This window comes from Mandrillus leucophaeus, unplaced genomic scaffold (genome assembly GCF_000951045.1).
Source record: "Mandrillus leucophaeus isolate KB7577 unplaced genomic scaffold, Mleu.le_1.0 Scaffold413, whole genome shotgun sequence".
Lineage (NCBI taxonomy): Eukaryota > Metazoa > Chordata > Mammalia > Primates > Cercopithecidae > Mandrillus > Mandrillus leucophaeus.
Window position 1 is genome coordinate 415,776 of NW_012104399.1, and position 25,310 is coordinate 441,085.

General features: G+C 37.7%; 1 protein-coding gene across 3 annotated transcripts in view; it reads left to right on the forward strand.

Moving 5' to 3' along the window:
* SLC35A3 (solute carrier family 35 (UDP-N-acetylglucosamine (UDP-GlcNAc) transporter), member A3) overlaps positions 1–24,654 on the forward strand; it is a 52,333-nt gene extending 27,679 nt beyond the window's left edge. For 2 of the 3 annotated variants that reach the window (XM_011992520.1, XM_011992519.1), the window contains exons 4-8: positions 6,520–6,642; positions 11,096–11,264; positions 16,159–16,277; positions 18,571–18,704; positions 23,591–24,654. In XM_011992520.1, the coding sequence (XP_011847910.1) occupies positions 6,520–6,642; positions 11,096–11,264; positions 16,159–16,277; positions 18,571–18,704; positions 23,591–23,681 (636 nt within the window). In that variant the 3' untranslated portion in view covers positions 23,682–24,654. The remainder of the gene's footprint in view (positions 1–6,519; positions 6,643–11,095; positions 11,265–16,158; positions 16,278–18,570; positions 18,705–23,590) is intronic. The other variant, XM_011992521.1, reaches the window with a different exon arrangement.
* The last annotated feature ends 656 nt before the right edge of the window (positions 24,655–25,310 follow it).

Genomic DNA, 25,310 nt, shown 5'->3' on the forward strand with positions numbered 1-25,310 from the left:
GTCTTTGTACCTGTTATTAAACAAATTCCATAGTCTTGTATACTATAGCCTTGTAGTATATTTTGAAGTCATAGTGTGATGCCTCTAGCTTTGTTCTTTTTGCTCAGGGTTGCTTTGGCTATTATTCAGGGTCTTTGTGGTTCCATGTGAATTTTAGGATTGTTTTTTTCTGTTTCTTTGAAGAGTGTCATTGGTATTTTTATGGGGATTGTCCTGAATCCGTAGATCGTTTTTGGTAATACAGTGATTTTAACAATATTCTTTTAATCCACAAGCATGGGATATCTTCCCATTTGTGTCCTCTTCCATTTCTTTCATCTGTGTTTTGTAGTTTTTGTTGTAGAGATCTTTTACTTCTTTGGTTAAATTTATTCCTAGAATTTTTTTTTTTTTTTTTGTAGCTATTGGAAATAAGATTGCTTTCTTTATTTCTTTTTCAGTTAGCTTGTTATTGGTTTATAGAAATGCTACTGATTTTCGTATGTTGATTTTGTATCCTGCAACAACTGAATTTGTTTATCAGCTCTTTAAGAGTTTTTTAATGGAATCTTTAGGGTCCTCTGTATATAAGATCATGTCATTTGCAAAGAGGGACAATTCGACTTCCTCTTTTCCAGTTTGGATGCCTTTTATTTCTCTCTTTTGCCCTATTTTGTTCCAGTTTTTAAAGGAAAGCCTTCCAGCTTTTCCCCATTCAGTATGATATTAGTTGTGTGTTTGTCATATATGGCCTTTATTATGTTGAGATATGTTCCTAGGAATATTTTAAATTTTATCAAATGCTTTTTCTGCATCTAGTGAGATGATCATAAGGTTTTTATTCTTTATTCTGTTGATATGATGTATTACATTTATTGATTTTGCATATATGTTAAACCATCTTTGCATCCTTGGGATAAATCCTAATTGATTGTGGTAAACAATCTTTTTTATGTGCTCTTGGAATCGATTTGCTAGTATTAATATTTAGTTCAGGATTTTTGGGTTCTGTATTGTTCTATTCAGGAATATTTAACTGTAGTTTTCTTTTTTGTTGCGTGCTTGTCTGGTTGTGGTATCAGGGTAATGCTGGCCTCACAGGATGAGTTAGGAAGAATTCCCTTCGTTTGATTTTTTTGGAATACTTTGAGGAGAATTGGTGTTAGTTCTTCTTTATAAGGTCAGTAGAATTCAGAAGTGGAGTTGTCCAGTCCTGGACTTCCTTTTCTGGGAGGCTTTTTAAATGCTGATTGAATCTTGTTACTTGTTATTGGTCTGTTTAGGTTTTTAATTTCTTCTTTGTTCAATCTTGGTAGGTTGTATCAGTCTCGGAATCGATCCATGTCTTGTAGGTTTTTCAGTTTGCTAGTATGTAGTTGTTCATAATAGTCTCTAATGATCATTTGTATTTCTGTGGTATCGTCTGTACTGTCTCCTTTTTTGTTTGTAATTTTATTTAGGTCTTCCCTCTTTTTTTCTTGGTTAGTTTGTAGTTTATTGATTTTACTTATTTTTTCACGAAACCAGTTTTTCTTTTATTTCATCCTTCGTATTTTTTAGTCTCTATTTCATTTAGTTCTGCCTGATCTTTTGTTGTTGTTGTTTGTTTGAGACAGTCTCACTTTGTTGCCCACACTGGAGTGCCATGGCGCAGTCTTAGCTTACTGCAGCCTCAACCTCCTGGGCTCAAGAAATCCTCCCACCTCAGCCTCCTGAATAGCTGAGAATATAGGTGTGTGCTACCATGCCTGGTTAATTTTTTTTTTTTTTTGGTAGAGACAGGGTCTTACTATGTTGCCCAGGTTGGTCTTGAACTTCTGGCCTCAAGTGATCCGCCTGGCCTCCCAAGGTGCTGGTATTATAGCTATGAGCCACCGTGCCTGGCCTGCCCATCTTTATTCTTTCTTTCCTTCTTTTAGTTTTGTGTTTGGTTTGTTCTTGCTTTTCTAGCTTCTCGAGGTACATTAGGTTGTTTATGTGAATCTTTCTAATTTGTTGACATAGGCATTTATTGCTGTAAACTTCCCTTTTGTCACTGCTTTTACTGTATCTCATAGGTTTTGGTATGTTGTGTTCCAATTTATATTTGTTTTTAAGAAATTTTTCTAGACTGGGCACAGTGGCTCATGCCTGTAATCCCAGCACATCAGGAGGCCAAGACGGGTGGATCACCTGAGGTCAGGAGTTTGAGACCAGCCTGGCCAACATGGTAAAACGCTGTCTCTACTAAAAATACAAAAATTAGCCAGGCATGGTGGCGGGTACCTGCAATCCCAGCTACTCAGGAGGCTGAGGTAGGAGAATTGCTTGAACCCAGGAGGTGGAGCTTGCCATGAGCTGAGATCATGCCATTGCACTCAACGGCGTGGGCAACAAGATTGAAACTCCATCTGAAAAAAAAAAAAGAAAAGGAAAAAAAGAAAATTTTCTGTTTTGATCTGAAAAGATACTTGATATGACTTCAACTTTAAAAAATTTGTTGAGACTTGTGGCCTAATATATATTCTATTCTGGAGAATGCTGCATGTGCTGATGAGAAGCATGTGCATTCTGCAACTGTTAGATGAAGTGTTTTGTGAATATCTGGGAGTTCCGTTGGGTATAAAGTGTAGTTTAAATGCTCTAATATTTTTGTTGTTGATTTTCTTTCTAGATGATGTCTGTGCAATACTGAGAGTGGGGTTGTGAAGTCCCCAGTTGTTACTGTATTGGAGTCTATCTCTCTCTTTAGAGCTACCAATATTTGCTTAATATATCTAGGTGCTGCAGTGTTGGGTGTATATATATTTAGAATTGCTCTACAGTCTTGTTGAATTGATCCCTTTATCATTATATAATTACCTCTTTGTCTGTTTCTACCGTTTTTGACCTAAAGTCTATTTTACATAGGTATAGCTATTTCTGCTCATTTTTTGTTTCTGTTTGCAGGGAATATCTCTCTACCCCTTTATTTTCAGTTTATGTTTGTCTTTACAGGTGAACTGCATTTCTTGTAGGTAGTGTGTAGTTAACTTACGGTTTTTTAAGTCCATTTTGCCAGTCCATATCTTTTATGTGGGAAATTTATTTACATTCACAGTTATTATTGATACATGGAAATTATTCCTGTCATTTTGTCAGTTGTTTTCTGGTTGGTTTTCTGTAGTGTTAATGTTTGACTCCTTTCTCTTTGTCATTTGTGTATCTGGTTTTCCAGTGAGTTTTATACTTTCATGTGTTTTTATCATGGTAGATACTGACTTTGAAGTGCAGGACTCCTGTAAGCACTTTCTTTGTTTGTTTTTGAGACAAGATCTGGCTCTATCACCCAAGCTAGAGTGCAGGGGCACAGTCTCGGCTCACTGCAACTTCTGCTTCCCAGGCTAAAGCCATCTTCCCTCAGCCTCCCAAGTAGCTGGGATTACCGGTACACACCACCATGCCCGGCTAACTTTCGTATTTTTTTAGAGACGAGGTTTCGTCATGTTTCCCAGTCTGGTCTCAAACTTCTGAGCTTAAGAGATCTGCCTGCCTCGGCCTCCCGAAGTGTTGGGATTACAGGCACCTGGTCTAGGCATTTCTTTTTCTTTTTTCTTTTCTTTTCTTTTCTTTTTTCTTTTTTTTTTTTTTTTGAGACAGTGTCTTGCTCTGTCGCCCAGGCTGGAGTGCAGTGGCACGATCATGGCTCACTGCAAGCTCCTCCTCCAGGTTCACGACATTCTTCTGCCTCAGCCTCGGGAGTAGCTGGGACTACAGGCGCCCGCCACCACGCCCGGCTAATTATTTGTATTTTTAGTAGAGACGGGGTTTCACCGTGTTAGCCAGGATGGTCTCGATCTCCTGACCTCGTGATCCTCCCGCCTTGGCCTCTCAAAGTGCTGGGATTACAGGCATGAGCCACAGCACCTGGCCAGCATTTCTTATATGGCTGGTTTAGTGGTGATTAATTTCCTCAGTTTTTCCTTATCTAGGAAAGACTATCTTTCATTTTATTTTTTAAAACTTATTTACCTGTTTTTTAATTTTAAAAAATTTATTTATATTTATTTTTTATTTTCTAAAAGAGAGATGTCTTGCTATGCTTCCCAGGCTGGAATGCAGTGGCTGTTCACAGGCACAATTATGGTGCACTGCAGTATCAAACTCCTGGGCTCAACTTGTCCTCCTGCCTCATCCTTCCAGGTAGCTAGACCTCAGTCACACTCTACCATGCCTGGCTTTGCATCCTTTTTTTTTTTTTTTTTTTTTTAATGTTTGGTTGCCCAGGCTGGAGTGCGGTGGTATGATCTCGGCTCACTACAACCTCTGCCTCCCAGGTTCAAGCAATTCTCCTGCCTCAGCCTCCTGAGTAACTGAGATTACAGGTGCACACCACCACGCCCTGCTAATTTTTGTATTTTTAGTAGAGACCGGGTTTCATGATGTTGGCCAGGCTGGTCTTGAACTCCTGACCTCAAGTGATCCGCCCACCTCGGCCCCCAGAGTGCTGGGATTACAGGCGTGAGCCACTGTGCCCAACTGGTTTTCAGTTTTTTCATTGTCAGTTTAGTATTCAGTTTTCTTGGTCTTCTAACTTATTTACCACTCATCCAAATGATTTCTAGCTTTCAAAATTTTATGTTTTGTCTCTTCTCTTATTCTCCTTGTCTTTGTTGGTTTCCATTTAAAACAAAAGCCTTTAAAAATTCACCTTTTGGTCAGGTGCAGTGGCTTTCGCCTGTAATCCTAGCACTTTGGGAGGCAGAGGTGGGTGTATCACTTCAGCTCAGGAGTTCAGGACCAGCCTGGGCCCAGCTTGCATTCATTTTTTTAACAATAGTTTCACTGTGTATGGTATTTTTATCGGGCAGTGTTTTTTTCTTTCAGCATTTTGAATATATCATTTAATTCTCTCCTGGCCTATAATGTTTGTCTTAAAAAATCTGCTGTTAAGACTGATGGAGATTCCCTTATATGTAACTTGATGCTTGTCTCTTGCTGTTTTTAGGATTCTCTCTTTGTCTTTTGACTTTTGATAGTTTGACTATAATGTACTTCGGTGAAGATCTTTTTGGGTTGACTCTAGTTAGGCTTTTTCATTCTTTTTTCTCTTTTTTTTATGTGACTGGCTTATGAAATTCTTTATTCTGTTTCATCTAGTCTAACACTGAAGCTCTTGATTGGATTTTTTATTTCATTTATTGAATTCTTTAGTTCTGTGATTTTTGTTTAGTTCTTTTTTATGATATCTCTTTGTTGAATACCTCATTTAGATGATGAATTGTTCTCCTATTTTGTTTATATTGTCCGCTTATGTTCTCTTGTATCTCACTAAACTTTCTAGATATCATTATGTTGAATTCTTTTCGGACCTTTCATATTTTCTTTTCATCGGGATGTGTTACTGGAGAATTATTGTGTCCCTTTGGAGGTGTCGTATTTCCTTGCTTTCTCATGTTTCTTGTGTCTTTACATTGATATCTTTGCATCTGGTATAACAGTAACTTCTTCCAGTTTTGTAGATAGCTTTCATAGGGAAAGACATTTTCCTACAGATATATGCATAACGTTGGTTGGGTAGGGTGCTTTGGCTTTGATCCTGGGTGTGTGCAATAATATGTAGTCTCTATATGATTTCTTTGGCTATAATCAATGTCAGTGGGGTCTGTCTGGTTCCTCAGTGGCTTCACCTGAAGTTGTTAGTGGAGACTGTGGCAAGGCTTTGCTGGGGGTGGGGATGCCAGGCAGGCTCCAGTGGTGGCAGTGATGGACCAGGTATGCTGGTTCTTGGGTCCCCAGGAGGTGTATGCAGATACTAGCAGTGGTAGGTTCAGGTGGCTGGGCCTTGGGCCTCCCAGCAGCTTGTTTTAGTGCTGCTGGAGGCAGCAGTGGGCTGGGCAGGTGGGTGGGTCTTCCAGTTCTTGAGTGGCATGTGTGGCATTGGCAGTAGCAGGAGCAACAGTAGGCCAATCTTGGGTCCCCAAGTGGTGTACATGAGTGCCAGTGGTGAAAGCATAGGGCTAGGCAATCCATTGTTCAGGTCCCCAGTTTGTGTGCGTGGGTGGGTGCCAGCAGTGGTAGCAACAGGTTGTTCAGGTCAGTCGCTAGCCCCCAGGAGGCATGCATGGGCAGTAAACAGAGCAGGCTCATTTTCAAGTCCCTGGAGGCCTGTGCAAGCAGTGGTGGGTGGGGCAGGCTTGTCCTCAGGCCCCTGGATGGTCTGCACAGGTGCTGTCTGTGGCAGGTGGGGCAGGTTGATACCCAGGCTCCTAGATTACATGCTTGTGTACCTGCAAGAGTGGCAGTGGCTGTGGAGATAATTTTGTCTTTGCTTGCCTGTTGCAACCGAATTTACAATAAGAAAGTTTAATTCATTTTGCATTATTGCCTAAAGTGTCCAAAGCTCTCTGGTACATAGTACAGATTCCTGAGACTGGCATTAACTGAAGCTTTAGATCCCAGTTCCCAGCCAGGTGCAACCACCAGGCATGCTGCCATAGTCCTTAAAATACATTTCTAATAGTACTCTTAAGGAACAAACAAACAAGCAAACATTAATAATATTACTGTTTTCTTTTTCAGGTCACATATCAGTTGAAAATTCTTACAACAGCATTATTTTCTGTGTCTATGCTTAGTAAAAAATTGGGTGTATACCAGTGGCTGTCCCTAGTAATTTTGATGACAGGAGTTGCTTTTGTGCAGGTAACTATTCAAGATAAGTATATTTTTTTATCTTTATCGTGGTTTCAAACCCTTATTTATTTTGTGTGGAGAATATGGTTCTATTGCTTGTTGAAACCAGCAAATGTTATTCACCACAACTAACATATGTTTTGAGGGCTTCCTTTGTGTGACATACTACATTGGGAGGGTAAGTAATACAGAGGAATTAATCAAAATAAAATTATATTACCTACAGAAATGAACATTCTAATTAGGGAAATAAGACACTGCATTTTAAAGAAATGCAGTTGATTTTTGCTGGATATCTGTAGCATTTGAGATTATTAGCCACTCCCTTTTTATTTTCTATCAGCTTCACGATACCATTTTTTCCTGGTTCTTTTATCTTTCTAATGATTCCTTGTTGGTTTTCTTCATAGGGATCTCTTCTGTGAGACTCCCTTTAAATACTGGGGTTGCTTCAGGTTTGTTATTTCTTCTAAGGTATACTTTTATTTTTGGAGATTTCATCTATTCTGGGGGGGTGTTAATTTTAATTTTTTTTTTACTTTTAAAAAAATTTATGAGGCGGGTGGATCACGAGGTCAGGAGATCGAGACCATCCTGGCTAACACGGTGAAACCCCGTCTCTACTAAAAAATACAAAAAACTAGCCGGGCGAGGTGGCGAGCGCCTGTAGTCCCAGCTACTCGGGAGGCTGAGGCAGGAGAATGGCGTGAACCCGGGAGGCGGAGCTTGCAGTGAGCTGAGATCCGGCCACTGTACTCCAGCCTGGGTGACACAGCGAGACTCCGTCTCAAAAAAAAAAAAAAAAATTTATATAGAGACGGGGTCTCACTATGTTTCCCAGGCTAGTCTCAAACTTCTGAGCTGAAGTGATCATTCTGCCTCAGCCTTCCAAAGTGTTAGATGTGAGCCACCGCACTTGATCTTATTATTTATGATGATGATGATTATTTTTAGTCCTCAGTGATACTTGTTCTGATGGAAGGTTTTATTAATACTTATATCCTGATAATTCCTCAGTTCATGTCATCACTTTCCCTTAAGTGTGGTGTTCATATCGTGAATAAATTTTTAATTTTTTTTTTTTGAGATGGAGTCTCGCTTTGTCCTAGGTTGGAAGGCAGTGGTACAATCTCAGCTCAATGCAACCTCCACCTCCCGGGTTCAAGCGATTCTCCTGCCTCGGCCTTCCAAGTAGCTGGGATTACAGGTGCCTGCCACCACGCCTGGCTAATTTTTTGTGTTTTTTAGTAGAGATGGGCTTTCACTATGTTGGCCAGGCTGGTCTTGAACTCCTGACCTCGTGATCCACCCGCCTCGGCCTCCTAAAGTGCTGAGATTACAGGCATGAGCCAATGTGCCCAGGCTAATATTTTTAATATTTATTTTAAATGAGTATTACAAAAGTATAAGTGGCGTATCAAATTCATATTTTCATAAATATTGCTTAGGGTAAGCTAAAGTAGGCATTGTTTCAAACAGTAAGGTATTTTAAATTAGAAAGTTATTAATAGTTCAGGTGGAACATGAGTTTGACAAAACCATGAAAATGATAGGCAAATAACTGAAGCTTCAGGAACACAGACCTATAGGATAAAGCTCAGTGATTAGTGTGACACATTGAACCTTCTGAAATGTACCTACAGTTCCAGACTCATTTCTGCTGCTGCATACTTCACACTCTGAATTGCTACAACTGAGCTGCTTGTAGGGGCTATTTTGCACAGCTGAGCATTTATCCATTCTTTCTCTTGTGCCTACAATGCCTTCTCCGCTTTCTTTGCCTGGCTAACTCCTACCTTTAAGACTCAGCTGAGGCATAACATCACAGGCATAACATTTATGCCTTCTTCTCTACCACTATAGTACTTTGTACATATCTTTTCCAAAGTACTTATATTATAGGTAAATGCTCATTTGTATGTCTGTTTACCCCTACAACTTAAATTCCTAGAAGGCAGCAGCTGTGTTTCACTGCTCCTTCCATTCATAGTGCCTAATTAGCAAGACTCAAAACACAGTTTAAGATCAGGAAAAACAAATGATATTTGTTTTTACATGATTAGTTGTCAACTGATTTTATAGCCTGTAAGTACAGATGACTCCTGGGAAATCTTCAAGGATGATATTGGAGTTAAATTAGGTGTTGAAAGGTAATAATTATAATGAAATTTGCATACTGAGTACTTATGTGCCAGGTGCCCCACTTGGTGGTTATCCTTTATAATCTCATGTTATACCCAACTGTTTAAGGTAGATATGTTATTCTTCCCAACTTACAAAGGAGTTATTGAGGCTCAGAGAGGTTAATGAAATTGCTTATGATCCCAATCTAGTAGTGGCAGAGCCAGAACCAAATCTTTTCACTATTTGTGTTTTAGTAGGTTGGAAACAGCAGAAAAAGTATTACATAAAAGGTATGTTAAAAAAAAATACAGATGTTGATCTGTGGATAAGCACAAGATAAGTTAAGGAGTGATAATAGTCTTCTTTGATTGGAACAAATAATTGACAAAGATATGGTGAGAGATGAACTTACAAAACACAGATTGGTCCTAGATTATATGTGGTCTTCAGTATTGAGCCAGGAGCTTAGGCTTGACTGCTTTTGGCTGTAAGGCCTCACTGGAGAGTTGGAAGGGAGAGAGGCATATCAGAGAACTCCTATAGGCATGCAGGGCAGATAGGTGGGAAGAAAGACTGAAGGAATGGAGAGGAATTAGAAACCATGACAATGACCTAAACTGTCAGATTAATGGGATTGGAATGTCCCACAGCAGTGATGTAAGAGTTGTTCCAAGGGAAGAATCAGTATGAGTGTTAGACTAATAAATATCATAGAGAATGGAGAGCAAGGAGATCAAGAAACTTAAGTTTGAATAGTGGCATTTTTAATAGATACAAAGGTATCAAAAGGTATGTTTGCTTTAAAGAGGGATGGGTACATTTTAGTCATATTGGCTTTGAGAAGATAAGTTTCTGGATAGCAGCAACTGAAAATTTTGGACTTGAGCTCAGAAGAGATGCCAGTGCTTCTGTGAATCAGCTCTCCAGGGTAGAGGGGATTCCTATAAATATGCTGTAGCACTACACTGTCCAATAGGGTAGCCACAAGCTATATGTAGCTATTTAAATTTAATTAGTTAAAATTAAATAAAAATTTCAGTTCCTTGGTCACACTACCCACATTTCAGGTTCTCAGTAGCCACTTAAAGATAGTGATAACCCTATTGAGGGTGAAGATACAGAACATTTCCATCATCGAAAGGGTCTGTTGACTAGAATAAATATAAAGATTGGAGAAGAGAACATGGAAAAGAGCAGGTCATTTCAAGAGGTAAGGAATGAGTAGTCAGTAGTGTTAATTCTGTGGTGAAGGCAAGCTGAATAGAGAATGAACAATTTTATTATTAAAAATTAGTTACCATATTGATTGAAAAGTCTTTGGTAGCTATGAAAAGTACAGTTTCAGAAGGAAAAATGGCTTTAAGAAGTCCAGCTAGGTTGGATGTGGTGGCTCACACACACCCACAATCCTAGCACTTTGGGAGGCCAAGGCAGGCAGATTGCTTGAGCCCAGGAGTTTGAGACCATCCTGGGCAACATGGCAAAACCCTGTCTCTACAAAAAATACAGAAATTAACTGAGTGTGGTTGTGTGCAGCTGTAGTCCCAGCTACTGGGGAAGGTAAGGTGGATCACCTGAGCCCAGGGAGGTTGAGGCTGCAGTGAGCTGTTATCATACACTGCACTCCAGTTGGGGTGACAGAGTGAGACCATGTCTCAAAAAAAGAAGTCCAACTAATAGAAGATCAAACTGAGGAGGGAAGAAATAGATGCAAAAGAAAATTTAACAGTAGTTAATAGGATATCAATTGATTAGATTAAGGGTAACATCTAAGCCAGGGGGTACCATCCCTGGTGCAATGATCCTGGAGTCCCTTCCAACACATTTCATTTTCCAGTGTCTTGTACTCAGAGTTTTCCTTCACTGTCTGATGGACTATCTTTTCCTGACAGTGTTTGGGGTTCACCTCCCAACAGCTTCCCTTTATTATGCTTGATTTAGCACACCACTTTCCAGCTGATCTCTACTTTTGCTGATACAGCAGATGGGGATGTGAGATTCTCCTCCTTTCTTCTACCTATATTTGAGATGGTGCTTTTTAATAAATTAAACTTTAAGGAATTATCTCAAGGTAACATTGGTCTCTGTAAGAGATGAAATGTGAAATATTTATTATTTCTAAGGTACTTTTTGAAATTATAAGTTGTAATAGTAGTATATTATCACTGTGAGGAAAAAAATCAAATGATTGTAAGGTTTTATGTTTAAAGCTCTCCTTTGCAATCCCAAAAATGATATTGGTTGCATTTTTAAGTTATGGTCTAAGAGTGGGCTCTCAATATGTTTATGTAAAATGTTATGGGAATTAAACTGCAATTTTACTTTTCTTCTTATTTAGTGGCCCTCAGATTCTCAGCTTGACTCTAAGGAACTGTCAGCTGGTTCTCAGTTTGTAGGACTCATGGCAGTTCTCACAGCATGTTTTTCAAGTGGCTTTGCTGGAGTTTACTTTGAGAAAATCTTAAAAGAAACAAAACAATCAGTTTGGATAAGGAATATTCAGCTTGGTAAGTTTTAAATGTTTTCTCATATTATTTTTAAAAGTGATTATATTGTTATATTTAAAGATGTCTATACATCTTTAAGTAAATGAGCCTTGCATAAAATCTGCTACTGATCCAAATATCTGGCAATGTTCTTGTCTTTTAAAACATTTTAGTTTAAATGAACACCTTTTATTTAAGAATATGAAAAACTTAGATCTGTGACATAAAGGTATACGTAGCCCATATCTGTCTTCACTATTTAGAGCCTTAGTAACTTTATCCTTGGTTGCCACTTCTTTCCCAGAAGGTTTTGCAAATAACTTACATATTTTATTCCTGGAAAGGATGATTAAGATGATTAAGGAAGTTTGAAATGATGATTTTTTTGTCTCTGTTTTAAGATCTCTTTTTTTTTTTTTTTTTTTTTTGGAGATGGGATGTCGCTCTTTTTGCCCAGGCTGGAGTGCAATGGCACGATCTGAGCTCACTGCTCAGGTTCAAGTGATTTTCTTGCCTCCGCCTCCAGAGTAGCTGGGACTACAGGTGCCCACCACCACGCCTAGCTAATTTTTGTATTTTTAGTAGAGACGGAGTTTTACCATGTTGGCCAGGCTGGTCTTGAACTCCTGACCTCAGGTGATCCACCCAAAAGCGCTATAGTCCCAAAGCGCACTGGACTATAGGCATGAGCCACCGTGCCTGGCCTCTGTTTTAAAATCTTATGTGCTGTTTTATTTTAAAATGTTATGTTTTAGCTCTTAAATACTGCAGCATTTTTCTAACTGAAGGTAAATAGTTGAAAAGAAAAAGTCTCTTATATTGAAGCCTTTGAACAAATATTTAAACTTCTTTTAGTATTGTAATATTTAAATCCCCCTACGAAGATTCCAGCATTTAGTATTCCTGGCATACATTCATTTTGGGTGATGTCATATAGAACTGCCCATGTGAAAAGCAGCTCATCTGAAAATCAACACATTCTATTTTAAGCTTTTGTCCTTGTGACTTTGAGGTGTACCTTTGAAACCACTATTTTTTTTTTTCTGTCCATATACCATTTTATACATGAGGAAACTAAAGTGCAGAGAGGTTAAATAACTTGCCCAAGCTCACATTACTGGTAAGTAATGCACTCAGTATTTGAATCCAGGTAGTGTGGCTCTGTTGCACCATGTCTATCTTGATCAGCAGTCATACAGGCCCCTCTAGGCCCTAAATTGTCTGTACTCCTAATGGCCTATATTTTATGTCAAATCTTCCAAATTTTATTACAGTTCATCCTTCCACCTGTTTTCAAGTAATGTAATAACAGATTGCACCTTCATTTTAATCACATAGGATTTCTTTAAGTTTCTCTGCAAAGTTTGTAGAAATGTGTCTTTTTTTTTTTTTCATAAGAACATTCAAGGTAAATATTTTTAAAGCAAAATTTTATTAGCTTCTTTCGTTTGTCTAGAGAAAGTAAGCTCACAGGCATGAAAAGCGTTAAGCAGTTTAATTCAATCTTTCAGAAATAATGTGTCTATAGCAGAGGGGTTAAGAATACTTAGTTTTGAAATCAGACCACTCAAATCCTGGTTTCATCACTTACCACCTATGTGACCTTAGGGAAGTTACTTCTTTCTCTGCTTCACTTTCCTCATCTGCAAAATGTTCTAAATTTTACTACCTATCTCATATATTACTATGAGGATTAAATGAAATTACTACATGTGAAGTGTTTAGAATAAAGTGTCTAGGCCAGGTGTGGTGGCTCACACCTGTAATCCCAGCACTTTGGAAGGCTGAGGCTGGTGGATCACTTGAGGTCAGGAGTTCAAGACCAGCCTGGCCAACATGATGAGTCCCCATTTCTACTAAAAATACAAAAATTAGCCAGGCATGGTGGTGGGCACCTGTAATCCCAGCTACTCTGGAGGCTGAGGCAGGACAATCGCTTGAACCTGGGAGGCAGAGGTTGCAGTGAGCCAAGAATAAAGTGTCTTACGTATAGTGAGCACTAATAAATGTCAACTATTTATATAAAATACAATATCAGAGAAAAAGAAATAATCAAGGTTTGTGTGATTTGCCTAAACTTTTCTTGAATTGTAAGATAAAAATGGAAGACATATCAGAATTCATGGTTCTAATATGCTTCATGGATTTCTTATTATTTGGTGACCTCATAAGCTCTAATGCTCATAGAAAAAAAATGGTAACAGGCTTAACGTTTTTGAAAAGATACTTAAATAATTGCTTATCACAATTCAAAATTATAAGAACAAATTAAAACAATGTAATAGCATTTTTCAAACATCAAATTGTCAAAGATTAACATGATAAGATCCAATTTTAGCTAGAGAATAGAGAAGCAGGAACTCTATTACCTATTGTTCCTAGGAGTATAGATTGATATAACCATGTTGGATTTCAATTTGGGAATATTTGGTATATTTGCTAAAATTTTAAATATGTGTAGGCTGTAATGTAAGAATTCCAAGTCTGGATAAGGATCTATCCTATAAGAGCACAAAGATAAGTAGTGTGAGCACCAGTAGTGTGAGCTTGGGCAAGTTATGTAACCTCTTTATGCTTTAGTTTCTTCATCTATAAAATAGACATCTACCTCATAGTGTTGTATATCAGTTAACATACAGGAAGCACTTAGAATAATTCCTGTTACATGCTGATACATACATATTTGCTATTATAATCCATACAAAGGAATATTATGCAACTGTTAGAATGCAGTAGACCTGTTCATGCTGACATGTATGACATGTATGTATCCTTCTATAATGTATACTTTTTTGGTAATTACGAAGTCTTACTTTCATAAATTAAAAAACTTTACTGGATGTGGTGGCTTGTGCTTCTAATCCCAGACACTTGGGAGGCTGAGATGGGAGGATTGCTTGAGAACCAGGAGTTTGAGATCTGAGCAACATAGTGAGACCCTGTTTCTTAAAAAAAATATATATATGTGTAAGGCTGGATGCGGTGGCTCACGCCTGTAATCCCAGCACTTTGAGAGGCTGAGGCAGGTGGATTGTTTGAGCTTAGGAATTGGAGACCAGCCCGAGCAACACTACAAAACTCTGTATAGAAAACAATAACAACAACAACAACAAAAAATTAGCCAGGTGTGGTAGCATGTGCCCGTGGTCCAAGCTACTTGGGAGGCTGAGGTGGGAGGATCGCGTGAGTCCTAGAAGTCAAGGCTGCAGTGAGTTGTGATTGTGCCTCTGCACTCCAGCCTGCTGAGTGAGAGAGTAAAATCCTGTCTCAAAATATACATATTTTATATATATATATGTTATATATAAAACTCTTCTGATGGTATTTTTTACGTGTGTGTGTATATATATACACACGTACATATTTTATATATATAATACCATCATATAAAATACCATCAGATGTGTTTTGGCAATTATATGCCAGCATTAATTTCATGTTTGAAATTAGACATTAAAAGGATAGAGCTGACTTAAATGGAATTTTAGAGCATTTCACATCCTTTTTACTTCCTTTCTATTGTGGAATACTTTGATTAGTTATGACTTCATTTTTAAAAATTGCTTTACCCTTGCACTCTTTAACTGCATATATTTCAAAGGCTACCCATAAAAAGCGGTCCCTGTCAGCATGAATTTCTTTATTTATAGCCTAGCAATGCTTCCGGGAGTCTCTTATTCCAATAGTCATGTGATAGACTATGCTTTTGAGGTGAGATTCAACATGAACAAGACAGTTTCTGCTCTTACCAAGTTGACTTTCTCTAACAGTGAAGCTTCAGTAACACAGAATCTAATGTTTTCTATGACTGTTTCTTAGCTGTGATTTTTTGGGTATTAATTATTAGTTATACTTTCAAAACAAAACTTTATTTATTTACTTTCTAGAGACAGTCTCGCTGTTTTGCTCAGTCTGGAATGCAGTGGTAGAATCATAGCTCACTGTAACCTCAAACTTCTGGGCTCAAGTGATCGTCCCACCTCAGCCACCTGATTAGCTAGGACTACAGGCGTGCACCACCACACCTAGCTAATTTTTTGGTAGAGATAGAGTCTTGCTTCATTGCCTGGGCGGGTCTTAAACTCCTGGGCTCAAATGATTCTCCTGCTTTGCCCTCCCATAGTGCTGGGATTTCAGGCGTGAGCCACTGTGCCCACTCTCGAAACTTCTTAATAAGGAAAAATGTTGTACTCCCTGCCTGAGCTTTTATATTTGTATGTACCAATGTGAATATATGAAAATCTAGATCTAGCAAGAGGAAGGTGGAAGAACAATGACATATTCCAAATGTGAGCAATTTGCACATATTTGAATGGGCTAGCCATGTAATCATCTAATTTGTGCATTGTATTATTTTAGTGCTCCAAAGTTGATAATGTCTCTTATTTTTTATATTCTGTCTTTGTCTTTTTACATTTGTATGTCTTTGTCTTATAGTCATAAACTAAGTATACTTTTGTTAAGTATACAAAACCAAGTAAAGATTTAAAAAAAAATCTAATTTTGGCTGGGCGTGTGCCTCACACCTGTAATCCTAGCACTCTGTGAGGCCGAGGCAGGTGGATCACGAGGTCAGGAGATCGAGACCATCCTGGCTAACACAGTGAAACCCCGTCTCTATTAAAAATACAAAAAATTAGCCAGGCGTGGTGGCAAGCACCTGTAGTCCCAGCTATTCAGGAGGCTGAGGCAGGAGAATTGCTTGAACCTGGGAGGCGGAGGTTACAGTGAGCCAAGATCATACCACTGCACTCCAGCCTGGAACAGAGCAAGACTCCGTCTCAAAAAAAAGAAAGTAATCTAATTTTATCAAAAAGAAAAAGTTAAGTATAAAATTATTTGGAATGTCAGTGGAAAAAATATTTCTCTTCAGAAAAACTAAATGATACATCATGTAGACTTTAATTTTTTTTAGGTTTCTTTGGAAGTATATTTGGATTAATGGGTGTATACATTTATGATGGAGAACTGGTATCAAAGAATGGATTTTTTCAGGGATATAACCGACTGACCTGGATAGTAGTTGTTCTTCAGGTAAAGCATTTAAAGTCTTAGATTTAATGTTAATAAACTCTATTTTAATATAGAGAATCAAAGTAGCTCCTGATATGCTGATGTGAGGGGAAAAGGTCACTACTGTTAGTGCTCTCGTATCTAGTTTATTCAAGGAAGTTAGAATAGAAGTGATCTTAATGCTGTAATGAAATCTTATTTTGAAAAGGGATCTTTAATGAACTTTGTGGTATTTAAATGTAACATAATGAAAATACGGGTTTAAGAATAAAAGAGCTGAAGGTTAAGGCAAATATAACTTTGGATTTTTCTATAAGTCTTATCATTGTACAGGAAGTCTGGGTCAGCCATTAAGACCCAAGAAGCAGATCTGGATATTTAATTGTGACAATTCGTAGCCTCATATTGTAGTTACATATTGGAAAACATCTGTCAAATTCAGTTTATATATAGCTTGGAATTGTTCAAGGGTTGAGTAATTAATTACATCTTTAAAAAATACATATGGAGAATTCTAGAGGATATAAAAATGAAGACACAAGTCACTATCCTTAGAGCCTCCTATTCTTCTAGAGATATTTGAAGCCTAAGAAGCAAGGCTCCAGAAAGGAAGGTGAAGGTGGCAAAGGATAGTTGTGTTTTTTTTATTTTTATTTTTTTGAGATGGAGTCTTGCTCTGTCGCCCGGGCTGGAGTGCAGTGGCCGGATCTCAGCTCACTGCAAGCTCCGCCTCCCGGGGTTACGCCATTCTCCTGCCTCAGCCTCCCGAGTAGCTGGGATTACAGGCACAGGCGCCCGCCAACTCACCCGGCTAGTTTTTTTTTTTTGTATTTCTTAGTAGAGACGGGGTTTCACCGTGTTAGCCAGGATGGTCTCGATCTCCTGACCTCGTGATCCACCCATCTCGGCCTCCCAAAGTGCTGGGATTACAGGCTTGAGCCACCGCGCCCAGCCAGGATAGTTGTGTTTTAAAAGCAGGTAGGATACTTCTATTTTTATTTGTTTATTTGTTCATTTTTCTTGAGATGGAGCCTAGCTCTGTCACCAGGCTGGAGTGCAGTGGCGCGATCTTGTGTCACTGCAAACTCCTCTTCCCAGGTTCAAGTGATTCTCCTGCCTTAGCCTCCTGAGTAACTGGGATTACAGGCATGTGCCACCACGCCCAGCTAATTTTTGTATTTTTAGTAGAGATGGGGTTTCATCATGTTAGCCAGGATGATCTTGATCTCCTGACCTCGTGATCCACCCACCTTGACCTCCCAAAGTGCTGGGATTACAGGCGTGAGCCACCGCGCCCAGCCAGATACTTCTATTTTTAAGATAGCAGAAAAGGAGACAAGAATAAGTGAAAATTTGAAAAAAATAATTAAAAGAAAATTTGAAGCGGAGATAGGGTGAATCAAGAGAGTTTATGTATGATGTATCTTATTCCAGCAAAGAGAAGAAGCCCCCTTCCCTTAAAAAGGGGCTGAAGATACGAGAAAAATAAAAAATGTTTGGTATAACTGGTATGAAGGATTCAATAGGGAGTAAACAGATGAATGACAACATTGCCAAAAAATATTGGGACTGAAACATTAATTTGTAGTAAGCTCAACTGGCATAATTTATGACTTTCTCTAAATAAAGCTTCCATCATAGAAGAGGTGTTTTGAAAGTTGTTATAGTAGGTAACCCAGATTTGGAAAATGATAAGTAGTCTTTGGCAGAAAGCAGAACTGTGTAGTATAGTAAAACCTCATTATTAAAGTAGCTACAATTGGGAATTTGAGAGGGATTAGGTAGAAAGTTCTTTCTACAGTCTTAAAGAAAGAGCACAATTAAAATTGTGCCTTAGAAAACTTAATCTGACAGTAATAAAAGGTGGAATTGAACGGGGAGAAACTATAGGAAAAAAGTCAAATTAAGAGGCTATTGAAAGGCTGTAAAATGACTCTGATTACTAATTTTACTCAAAAGTAAAAATATTTCACTATTTAAAGTGACCAGTCCTCTCACGTTTGTCCAAACAAGTGATGTTTAATTACTAAATTGGATAATGATAGACATTTTATTTGCAATATGGTCAAACTCCATTATAACAAACTGCAGATTATCCTGGTAGTTACTTTTATTAAATGCCTTTTGAAATAAGAGGGCTATTGAACAAAACCTGTAAGTCTATTTGTTGTGAGAGATGTTTAAAATCAATCCCTTACTATAATGGGATTGAATTTATAGGACAAAAGCTTAAAGCTTTATTAAATAATGAAATTGTTTTGAAATGCAGTTTTATATGTGTGTTTTAAAAAATATTTTTTTAAAACTTCTGCAGGCACTTGGAGGCCTTGTAATAGCTGCTGTTATTAAGTATGCAGATAATATTTTAAAAGGATTTGCAACCTCTTTATCGATAATATTATCAACATTGATCTCCTATTTTTGGCTTCAAGATTTTGTGCCAACCAGGTAAAATTATTCTTTTCTATTTTTTTAATCCCCAAAAGTATATAGAAAAGTTAGAATTCTCCGTAAGGTGATCTGATAAATTTGAAGAAGCATTAAAATATAATTTTAAAAATTTATTTAACTATGTTTTAAAAATATTTCAAATTAAAGTCATGAAATAAAGTCTTCTTCTGAAAAGTTTTTTATACAAATTTGGCTGGCCAGAATTTTCCCAATAAATAGATGTGAATATTTTCCCTGCAAAGTAAAAAAAAGTGATATAAAAAAGTTAATAAGTCATATAAAGTCATAAAAATAAGTCATGTAATGACATTTTTAAAATACGGAATTTACATGACTTCCTTGAAGAAGACAGTTTATATAGAGAATGTGGCTCATGAGGAAACTCAATTAGGTGGTAGCAGGAAGAGCAGACTGGAAAGGAATTGCAGGAGGAGTTATAAGTGAGGAAGGAGACCCAGGACTCTGTAGTTTTATGGATGCTAAGGGAGGAGATAGCATCAGGAAAAATTGAGTGTAATGAATATCCATTACAGATAGCATTGAAAATTCTAGTATTTTGTTTAATTTATAATCCCAGACTAGTGGGAAGTTTTAATTGTTTCCAGGACACCACTCTTGGTTTTCCTCCAACTTTACTCTTCTCCTGATTTTCTCAACCTCTAAACTTTGGAATCTCCCAAGGATCTTTTATTTATTTATTACTTTATTATTTATATGTTTATATTTTTGAGACAGGATCTCAGTTTGTCACCCAGATTGCAGTGTAGTGACACGGTCATAGCTCACTGCAGCTTCAAACCCCTGGGCTCAAGCAATCCTCCTGCCTCAGCCTCCCGGGTAGCTGGGACTACAGATGTGCTTTGTTGCCCAGGCTGATCTTGAACTTCTTACCTTAAGCAATCTTCCCACCTCTGCCTCTCAGAGTGGTGGGATTATAGTCATATGCCACTGCGCCGAACTCATTTGTGTTTTTGAGAATGAAATAGGATTATGGATGGAATTTGGCACTATAAAAATATAATATCCTTTTTATATTTTTATATTGAACATTGATGGTTTTAATTCTTTTCTAGCAATCTAGACAATAGGTCTGGAACATACATGTTGAGATTTGTAGTTCTTATGAGATAAAAATTTAAAAGCATTTCTGTTTTCAGCTTTGTATGGAAATGAATCACTTAGCTAGTGAGACTTAGACTAACAATGAATACTTATATCTTAATTTTGTAACCTTAATCGTATTCCCTGTTCATAAGATGAGGAAATCATATGCTTTAATGCACTTTGAGAATGTTTGCACCTTGCAGATTTTTAGATTTTACTTTAAAAATCATACCTTTTTTTTTTTTTTTTTTTTTAAAAGAACCTTATGTAAGGCTGAGGTAATTAAATCTTTGAATTATGCAGAGAATAAACAAATAAATGAACAAGTAAGCCAACAGAGGGACAAAAGAGTAGTAGTTTGGCAATGAGATATATGCCTGCCTGTAAATTCATGTTTCTGAGGAAGTATATAAGGTTTGTTGGGTTGAAGATAGAAAGAGAAAAGACAATGATACTGCCATTATTGAATGAATGAACGAACGAATGAATGAATGAATGAATGAATATTTTGAGAATATGCTCAGGACACTCAGCCAGATGAAGAAGATGGATTCTTTTTCCTAAAATAGGTAACTAAGCCCTCTGTCTTTATGCATCTTACCTTTGTGGATAATACATTTTCAGTAATAAATCTAGTGACATTTTCTCAATCTTCATTCAATTCTATCCTAAATGTAATAATATATTTGCCTTTAGCCTCATTCCACCTCCTGAAACTGGGTTGTTTGTTTGTTTGGCTTCTCTGAAATGGTATGCCTATACTTGCCTTTCTGATTGTCCCTTTGGTAGCTTGTCAATCCTTGCTCCCTCTCTCGGCCATCTCATCCACTGCCATGTCATATCTGTCTTCTCTAGGAAGATAAGTTCAAATTTCACCTAAACTCTAGATCCCTTTATTCTATTGACTGTTAGACATCTCCATTGATACAATATCACTATTACCCACTTCCCTAAATTATTTTTCTTGTGCTTGTTATTTTGCTTAGTGGTGTTACCATTCTTCCATTTAGGGTTGCTTATTCTTTTATCAAAAGTTTATTAAGTGTCTGCTATGTGCCTGCTGGCCACCGTGCTAGCTCCTGGAAAAGGAGTGCATGAATGAGACACAATTTGTTGTCTTCAAGGTCATCAAGGTTTGGTGACCGTCAAGTGATTGCAAAGACAGATGTGAATAAATGAATTATAGCAGTATGATCAATGCAACAATGGAAGTATACATATAATAATTCTGTTAGAGGGGGCTCAGATCCTTGAAGTAATCATTACATTCTGATAGTTTTTTCCTAATATATATATTTTTTTCTGGGACAATTTTCTCTCTCAGAACCATCTAAAAATTGCTGGCTTGAGAAACAGGTGTTTCCTGACATTATTAGGTATTCAAGTAGATCCTGCTAAAGATATTAGAGAAAGGATTCCTGCAGTGGATACAAAGGTAGACCATAGAATCTTTCAGTTGAGCATGAACTTTCAGTCCATGCCATTCCAAAGTTCCAGAAAGCTAAGAATAGTTCATAATGACTAATGAAGACAGTGTCTAGTAATTAATAATTACCAAATATTAATGTGGTAGCAATTTCTTCAAGATACATTATAGGATGTTTTATGTTATCCTAATAACTTTATATGTATAACTGCAAGTCTTTTGAAGAGTTAACCATTTGCATCAAGTCAAATCTAGTTATTAATCATAACAGATAATTACTGAGCTCCCTGTATATGCTAGGCACTGTGGGTACCACAGTGAATGAAGAGCACGTGGTTGAGCAGGGGAGTGGACTTATGCATCATTTAATGGCAGTGTGGTAAGTGTTATGCTAGGGGAGTTCTGCCTAGGGGAGTGAGTCTTGGAGACATTAGACCTGAATTATGAATAAGGATTTTCTAAGAAGCAAAGAAACTGTGGACAGAAGGAATAGTATCTCTAAAGACACTGTCATGAAGGTGTATGTTGTGTTCACTGAGTGGAGTGGCTGAATTATAGATTGGGTGGCATGAAGTGGGGGGGATGAGTTTGGAGGGACCATATTATGAAGGGCCTTTTAATAATGATTAGTAATTATTTTTCATTTACAGACAATTAAAAAAAAAACAGGAGCATGGCTTTGGACTATTAGTAGAAACTTTAAATCCAAAACTAGCTTATGTCTCTATAATAGCATTTTAAAAAATGTACACATTAAAAGTTAAGATTGCACTTTGGGAGGCTGAGGCAGGCAGATCACTTGAGGTCAGGAGTTCGAGACCAGCCTGGCCAACATGGTGAAACCTTGTCTCTACTAAAAATACAAAAAATTAGCGGCGGGTGGTGGTGCACAGCGGTAATCCCAGCTACTTGGGAGGCTGAGGCAGGAGCATTGCTTGAACCTGGAAGGCGGAGGTTGCAGTGAGCCGAGATCACACCACCGCACTCCAACCTGGGTGACAGAAGAGACTCCATCTCAAAAAAATAAATAAAAGTTAAGATTCAGGCCGGTCGGCTGGGCGCGGTGGCTCAAGCCTGTAATCCCAGCACTTTGGGAGGCCGAGACGGGCGGATCACGAGGTCAGGAGATCGAGACCATCCTGGCTAACACGGTGAAACCCCGTCTCTACTAAAAAAATACAAAAAAACTAGCTGGGCGAGGTGGCGGGCGCCTGTAGTCCCAGCTACTCGGGAGGCTGAGGCAGGAGAATGGTCTAAACCCAGGAGGCGGAGCTTGCAGTGAGCTGAGATCCGGCCACTGCACCCCAGCCTGGGCGACAGAGCAAGACTCTGTCTCAAAAAAAAAAAAAAGATTCAGGCCGGTCACAGTGGCTCATGCCTGTAATCACAGCATGTTGGGAGTCTGAGGCAGATCACTTGAGCCCAGGAGTTCAAGATCAGCTTGGGTAACAAAGTGAAACCTCGGCTCTACAAAAAATAGAAAAGTTAGCCAGGTGTGGTGGTTTGCACCTGTAGTCCCAGCTACTTAGGAGACTGAGCTGAGAGGATTGCTTGAACCCTGGAGGTCGAGGCTGCAGTGAGCCATGATGACAGCACTGCACTCCAGAGCCTGAGTGACAGAGTGAGACCCTGTCTTTAAAAAAAAAAAAAAAAAAGTTAATATTTGAGGTCTAGTCTAATTCACATATCCAGTCTTCATTTCCAATGTATCGTAAGGTAGACTGTATCTATAGATACATAGGATAAAGAGGAAACCAAGAACTCCCTGCATTTAATGTAATTCCTTTTGTAAAGCATCCTATAAAAATTGGTCCTGAGTTTTGCTTATTACTATCTTGGATTTTAAACTAAACTTTACCTTGGTTTAACATGACAGAATAAAATTTTCCTTTCATATGTTCAACTGAAGAATTAAGACCTTTTGTTATTGAATGTATTGCATACAAAATCCCTATTAAGGTGAAATACAGAAGTTAAAATATCTTTGTTTTAGAAGACAGTATAGTGCAGTGGACGAGAGTACAGGCTGTAGAGTTAGACATACCTGAGTTTGAATCCTCTTGAAGTTATGGGGCTTTAGACAAGTTCTTTAAATTCTTTAAAACTGTTTCCTCATGTGTAAAAAGTGAATACTAGTACATCTTCATAGAGTTGCTGTGAGAACTCAATGAAATAATGCATATAAAGCACTTAGCCAGATACCTGGAATGTAGTAGGTACTCAAGATTTGTTAGCTGTGTTACTGGAACATTTTTCCCCAAATTATAATTATTTTTATAGTAAAGAAATAGAAGGAACTTATTCTGCTTTTAATCTGATTTTCTCTTTTTTATTTTGTCTTCGTCTTATTCAGTGTCTTTTTCCTTGGAGCCATCCTTGTAATAACAGCTACTTTTTTATATGGTTATGATCCCAAACCTGCAGGAAATCCCACTAAAGCATAGTTGTATACTATCTTTAACTGGTTTTTCACGATGGTGCACTAGGAATCTCGACATTAATCTTGCACAGAGGACTTCTACAGAGTCTGTGAAGATATCATCATGCTGAATCTGATCATACTGTTTTTTTAAAAGTTTAAGGATAAAATATGTGTATATGTGACAAAACACATTGCATCTAGAAATCAAAACTTGAAAGTATTTCCAGGGATTAGAATTAGAAGGAATATTAGAGAAAACTTGAAATCTGAGTTTAAAAAGATTTTACCTTTTTGATTGCTGCAGAAATGTCCTATGCACTCTTTGCAAGAGCACACAACAAATGTCAGATATCAATTTTTGCAAATTAGATTTAATGTTATTAAGTGTTTTTATCTTACTCTTTCTGTACAGATGTATCAAATCACATGAAATATTTAAAGTTTGAAAATTATAATTACCTATAAAGCTGTGAAAAAATAGAAGTATAATTTGAAAAAACATTTCACTTATCGGAGATTTTTATATTTATACAAAATATTACTAAATGAAGGATGGCTAAATGTTTTTTGTTCAATTACATAAAAATTAATAAAGTAATATTCTGGGTCTGATTTGTCAGAGAATAAATATCATATCTAAATTTAATGTAGAGATACATACTATTTCTCCATATGAATTTTAAGATATTTAAGTGCTTCAAGACTGCTGAAAGCAATCCAGTTGCTCCTGTGCTAGCCAGAGAATTTTATAGTAATGGGAGGTTAGCCCCTAATCTCTTCATTGCATTTCATTTCTGTAAATCAGATTAAATCCTTAATATTATTTTAAATTAAAATTTGTAATTGCCATTAAATTTTCAAAATGTAATTTAAAAGGATTACTCATTTAATAATTTGAAATAATTATTGTATCATATCCATATTTGGAGAGTTTTGAATTATCAAGCATATACTGTATATAGTTAGAAAGTTATTAAATGAACATTTTACTCATTGATCTGTAAAAACTTCTTTACTCTACAACTGTTGACAAAAAGAACAATCAAACAAATAATAGTACAGATGTCAGTGACTGAGACCAAAATGACTTTTCTTGGAGACATTCCAGATTGCCATATTACATTATTTTAAACAGCGCTATAACTTTAAATCCAAAGCTGCTCGGAAGAATTTTTTAGGTCTCTCATAAGCCTGTTCTTCCCTGATCACACGAGTGGGAGAGGTAGCCAAATTTTGAATTCCCCTTCTGTGTTCCCACAAGAGCTGCTGAGAAGGCCGGGTGCAGTGACTCACGCCTGTAATCCCAGCACTTTGGGAGGCCGAGGCAGGTGGATCACAAGGTCAAAAGATTGAGACTAACCTGACCAACATGGTGAAACCCCGTCTCTACCAAAAATACAAAAATTAGCTGGGCATGGTGGTACGTGCCTGTAATCCCAGCTACTCGGGAGGCTGAGGCAGGAGAATCGCTTGACCCCGGGAGGCAGAGGTTGCAGTAAGCGGAGATTGTGCCACTGGCACTCCAACTTGGGTGACAGAGTGAGACTCTGTCTCAAAAAAAAAAAAAAAAAAAAGCTACTGAGAAGGAGCCACCATTTTGCTTTAAAATAGTGGTTTTTTTTTTCCTTTTTAATGAACACTGGAGCTGAGG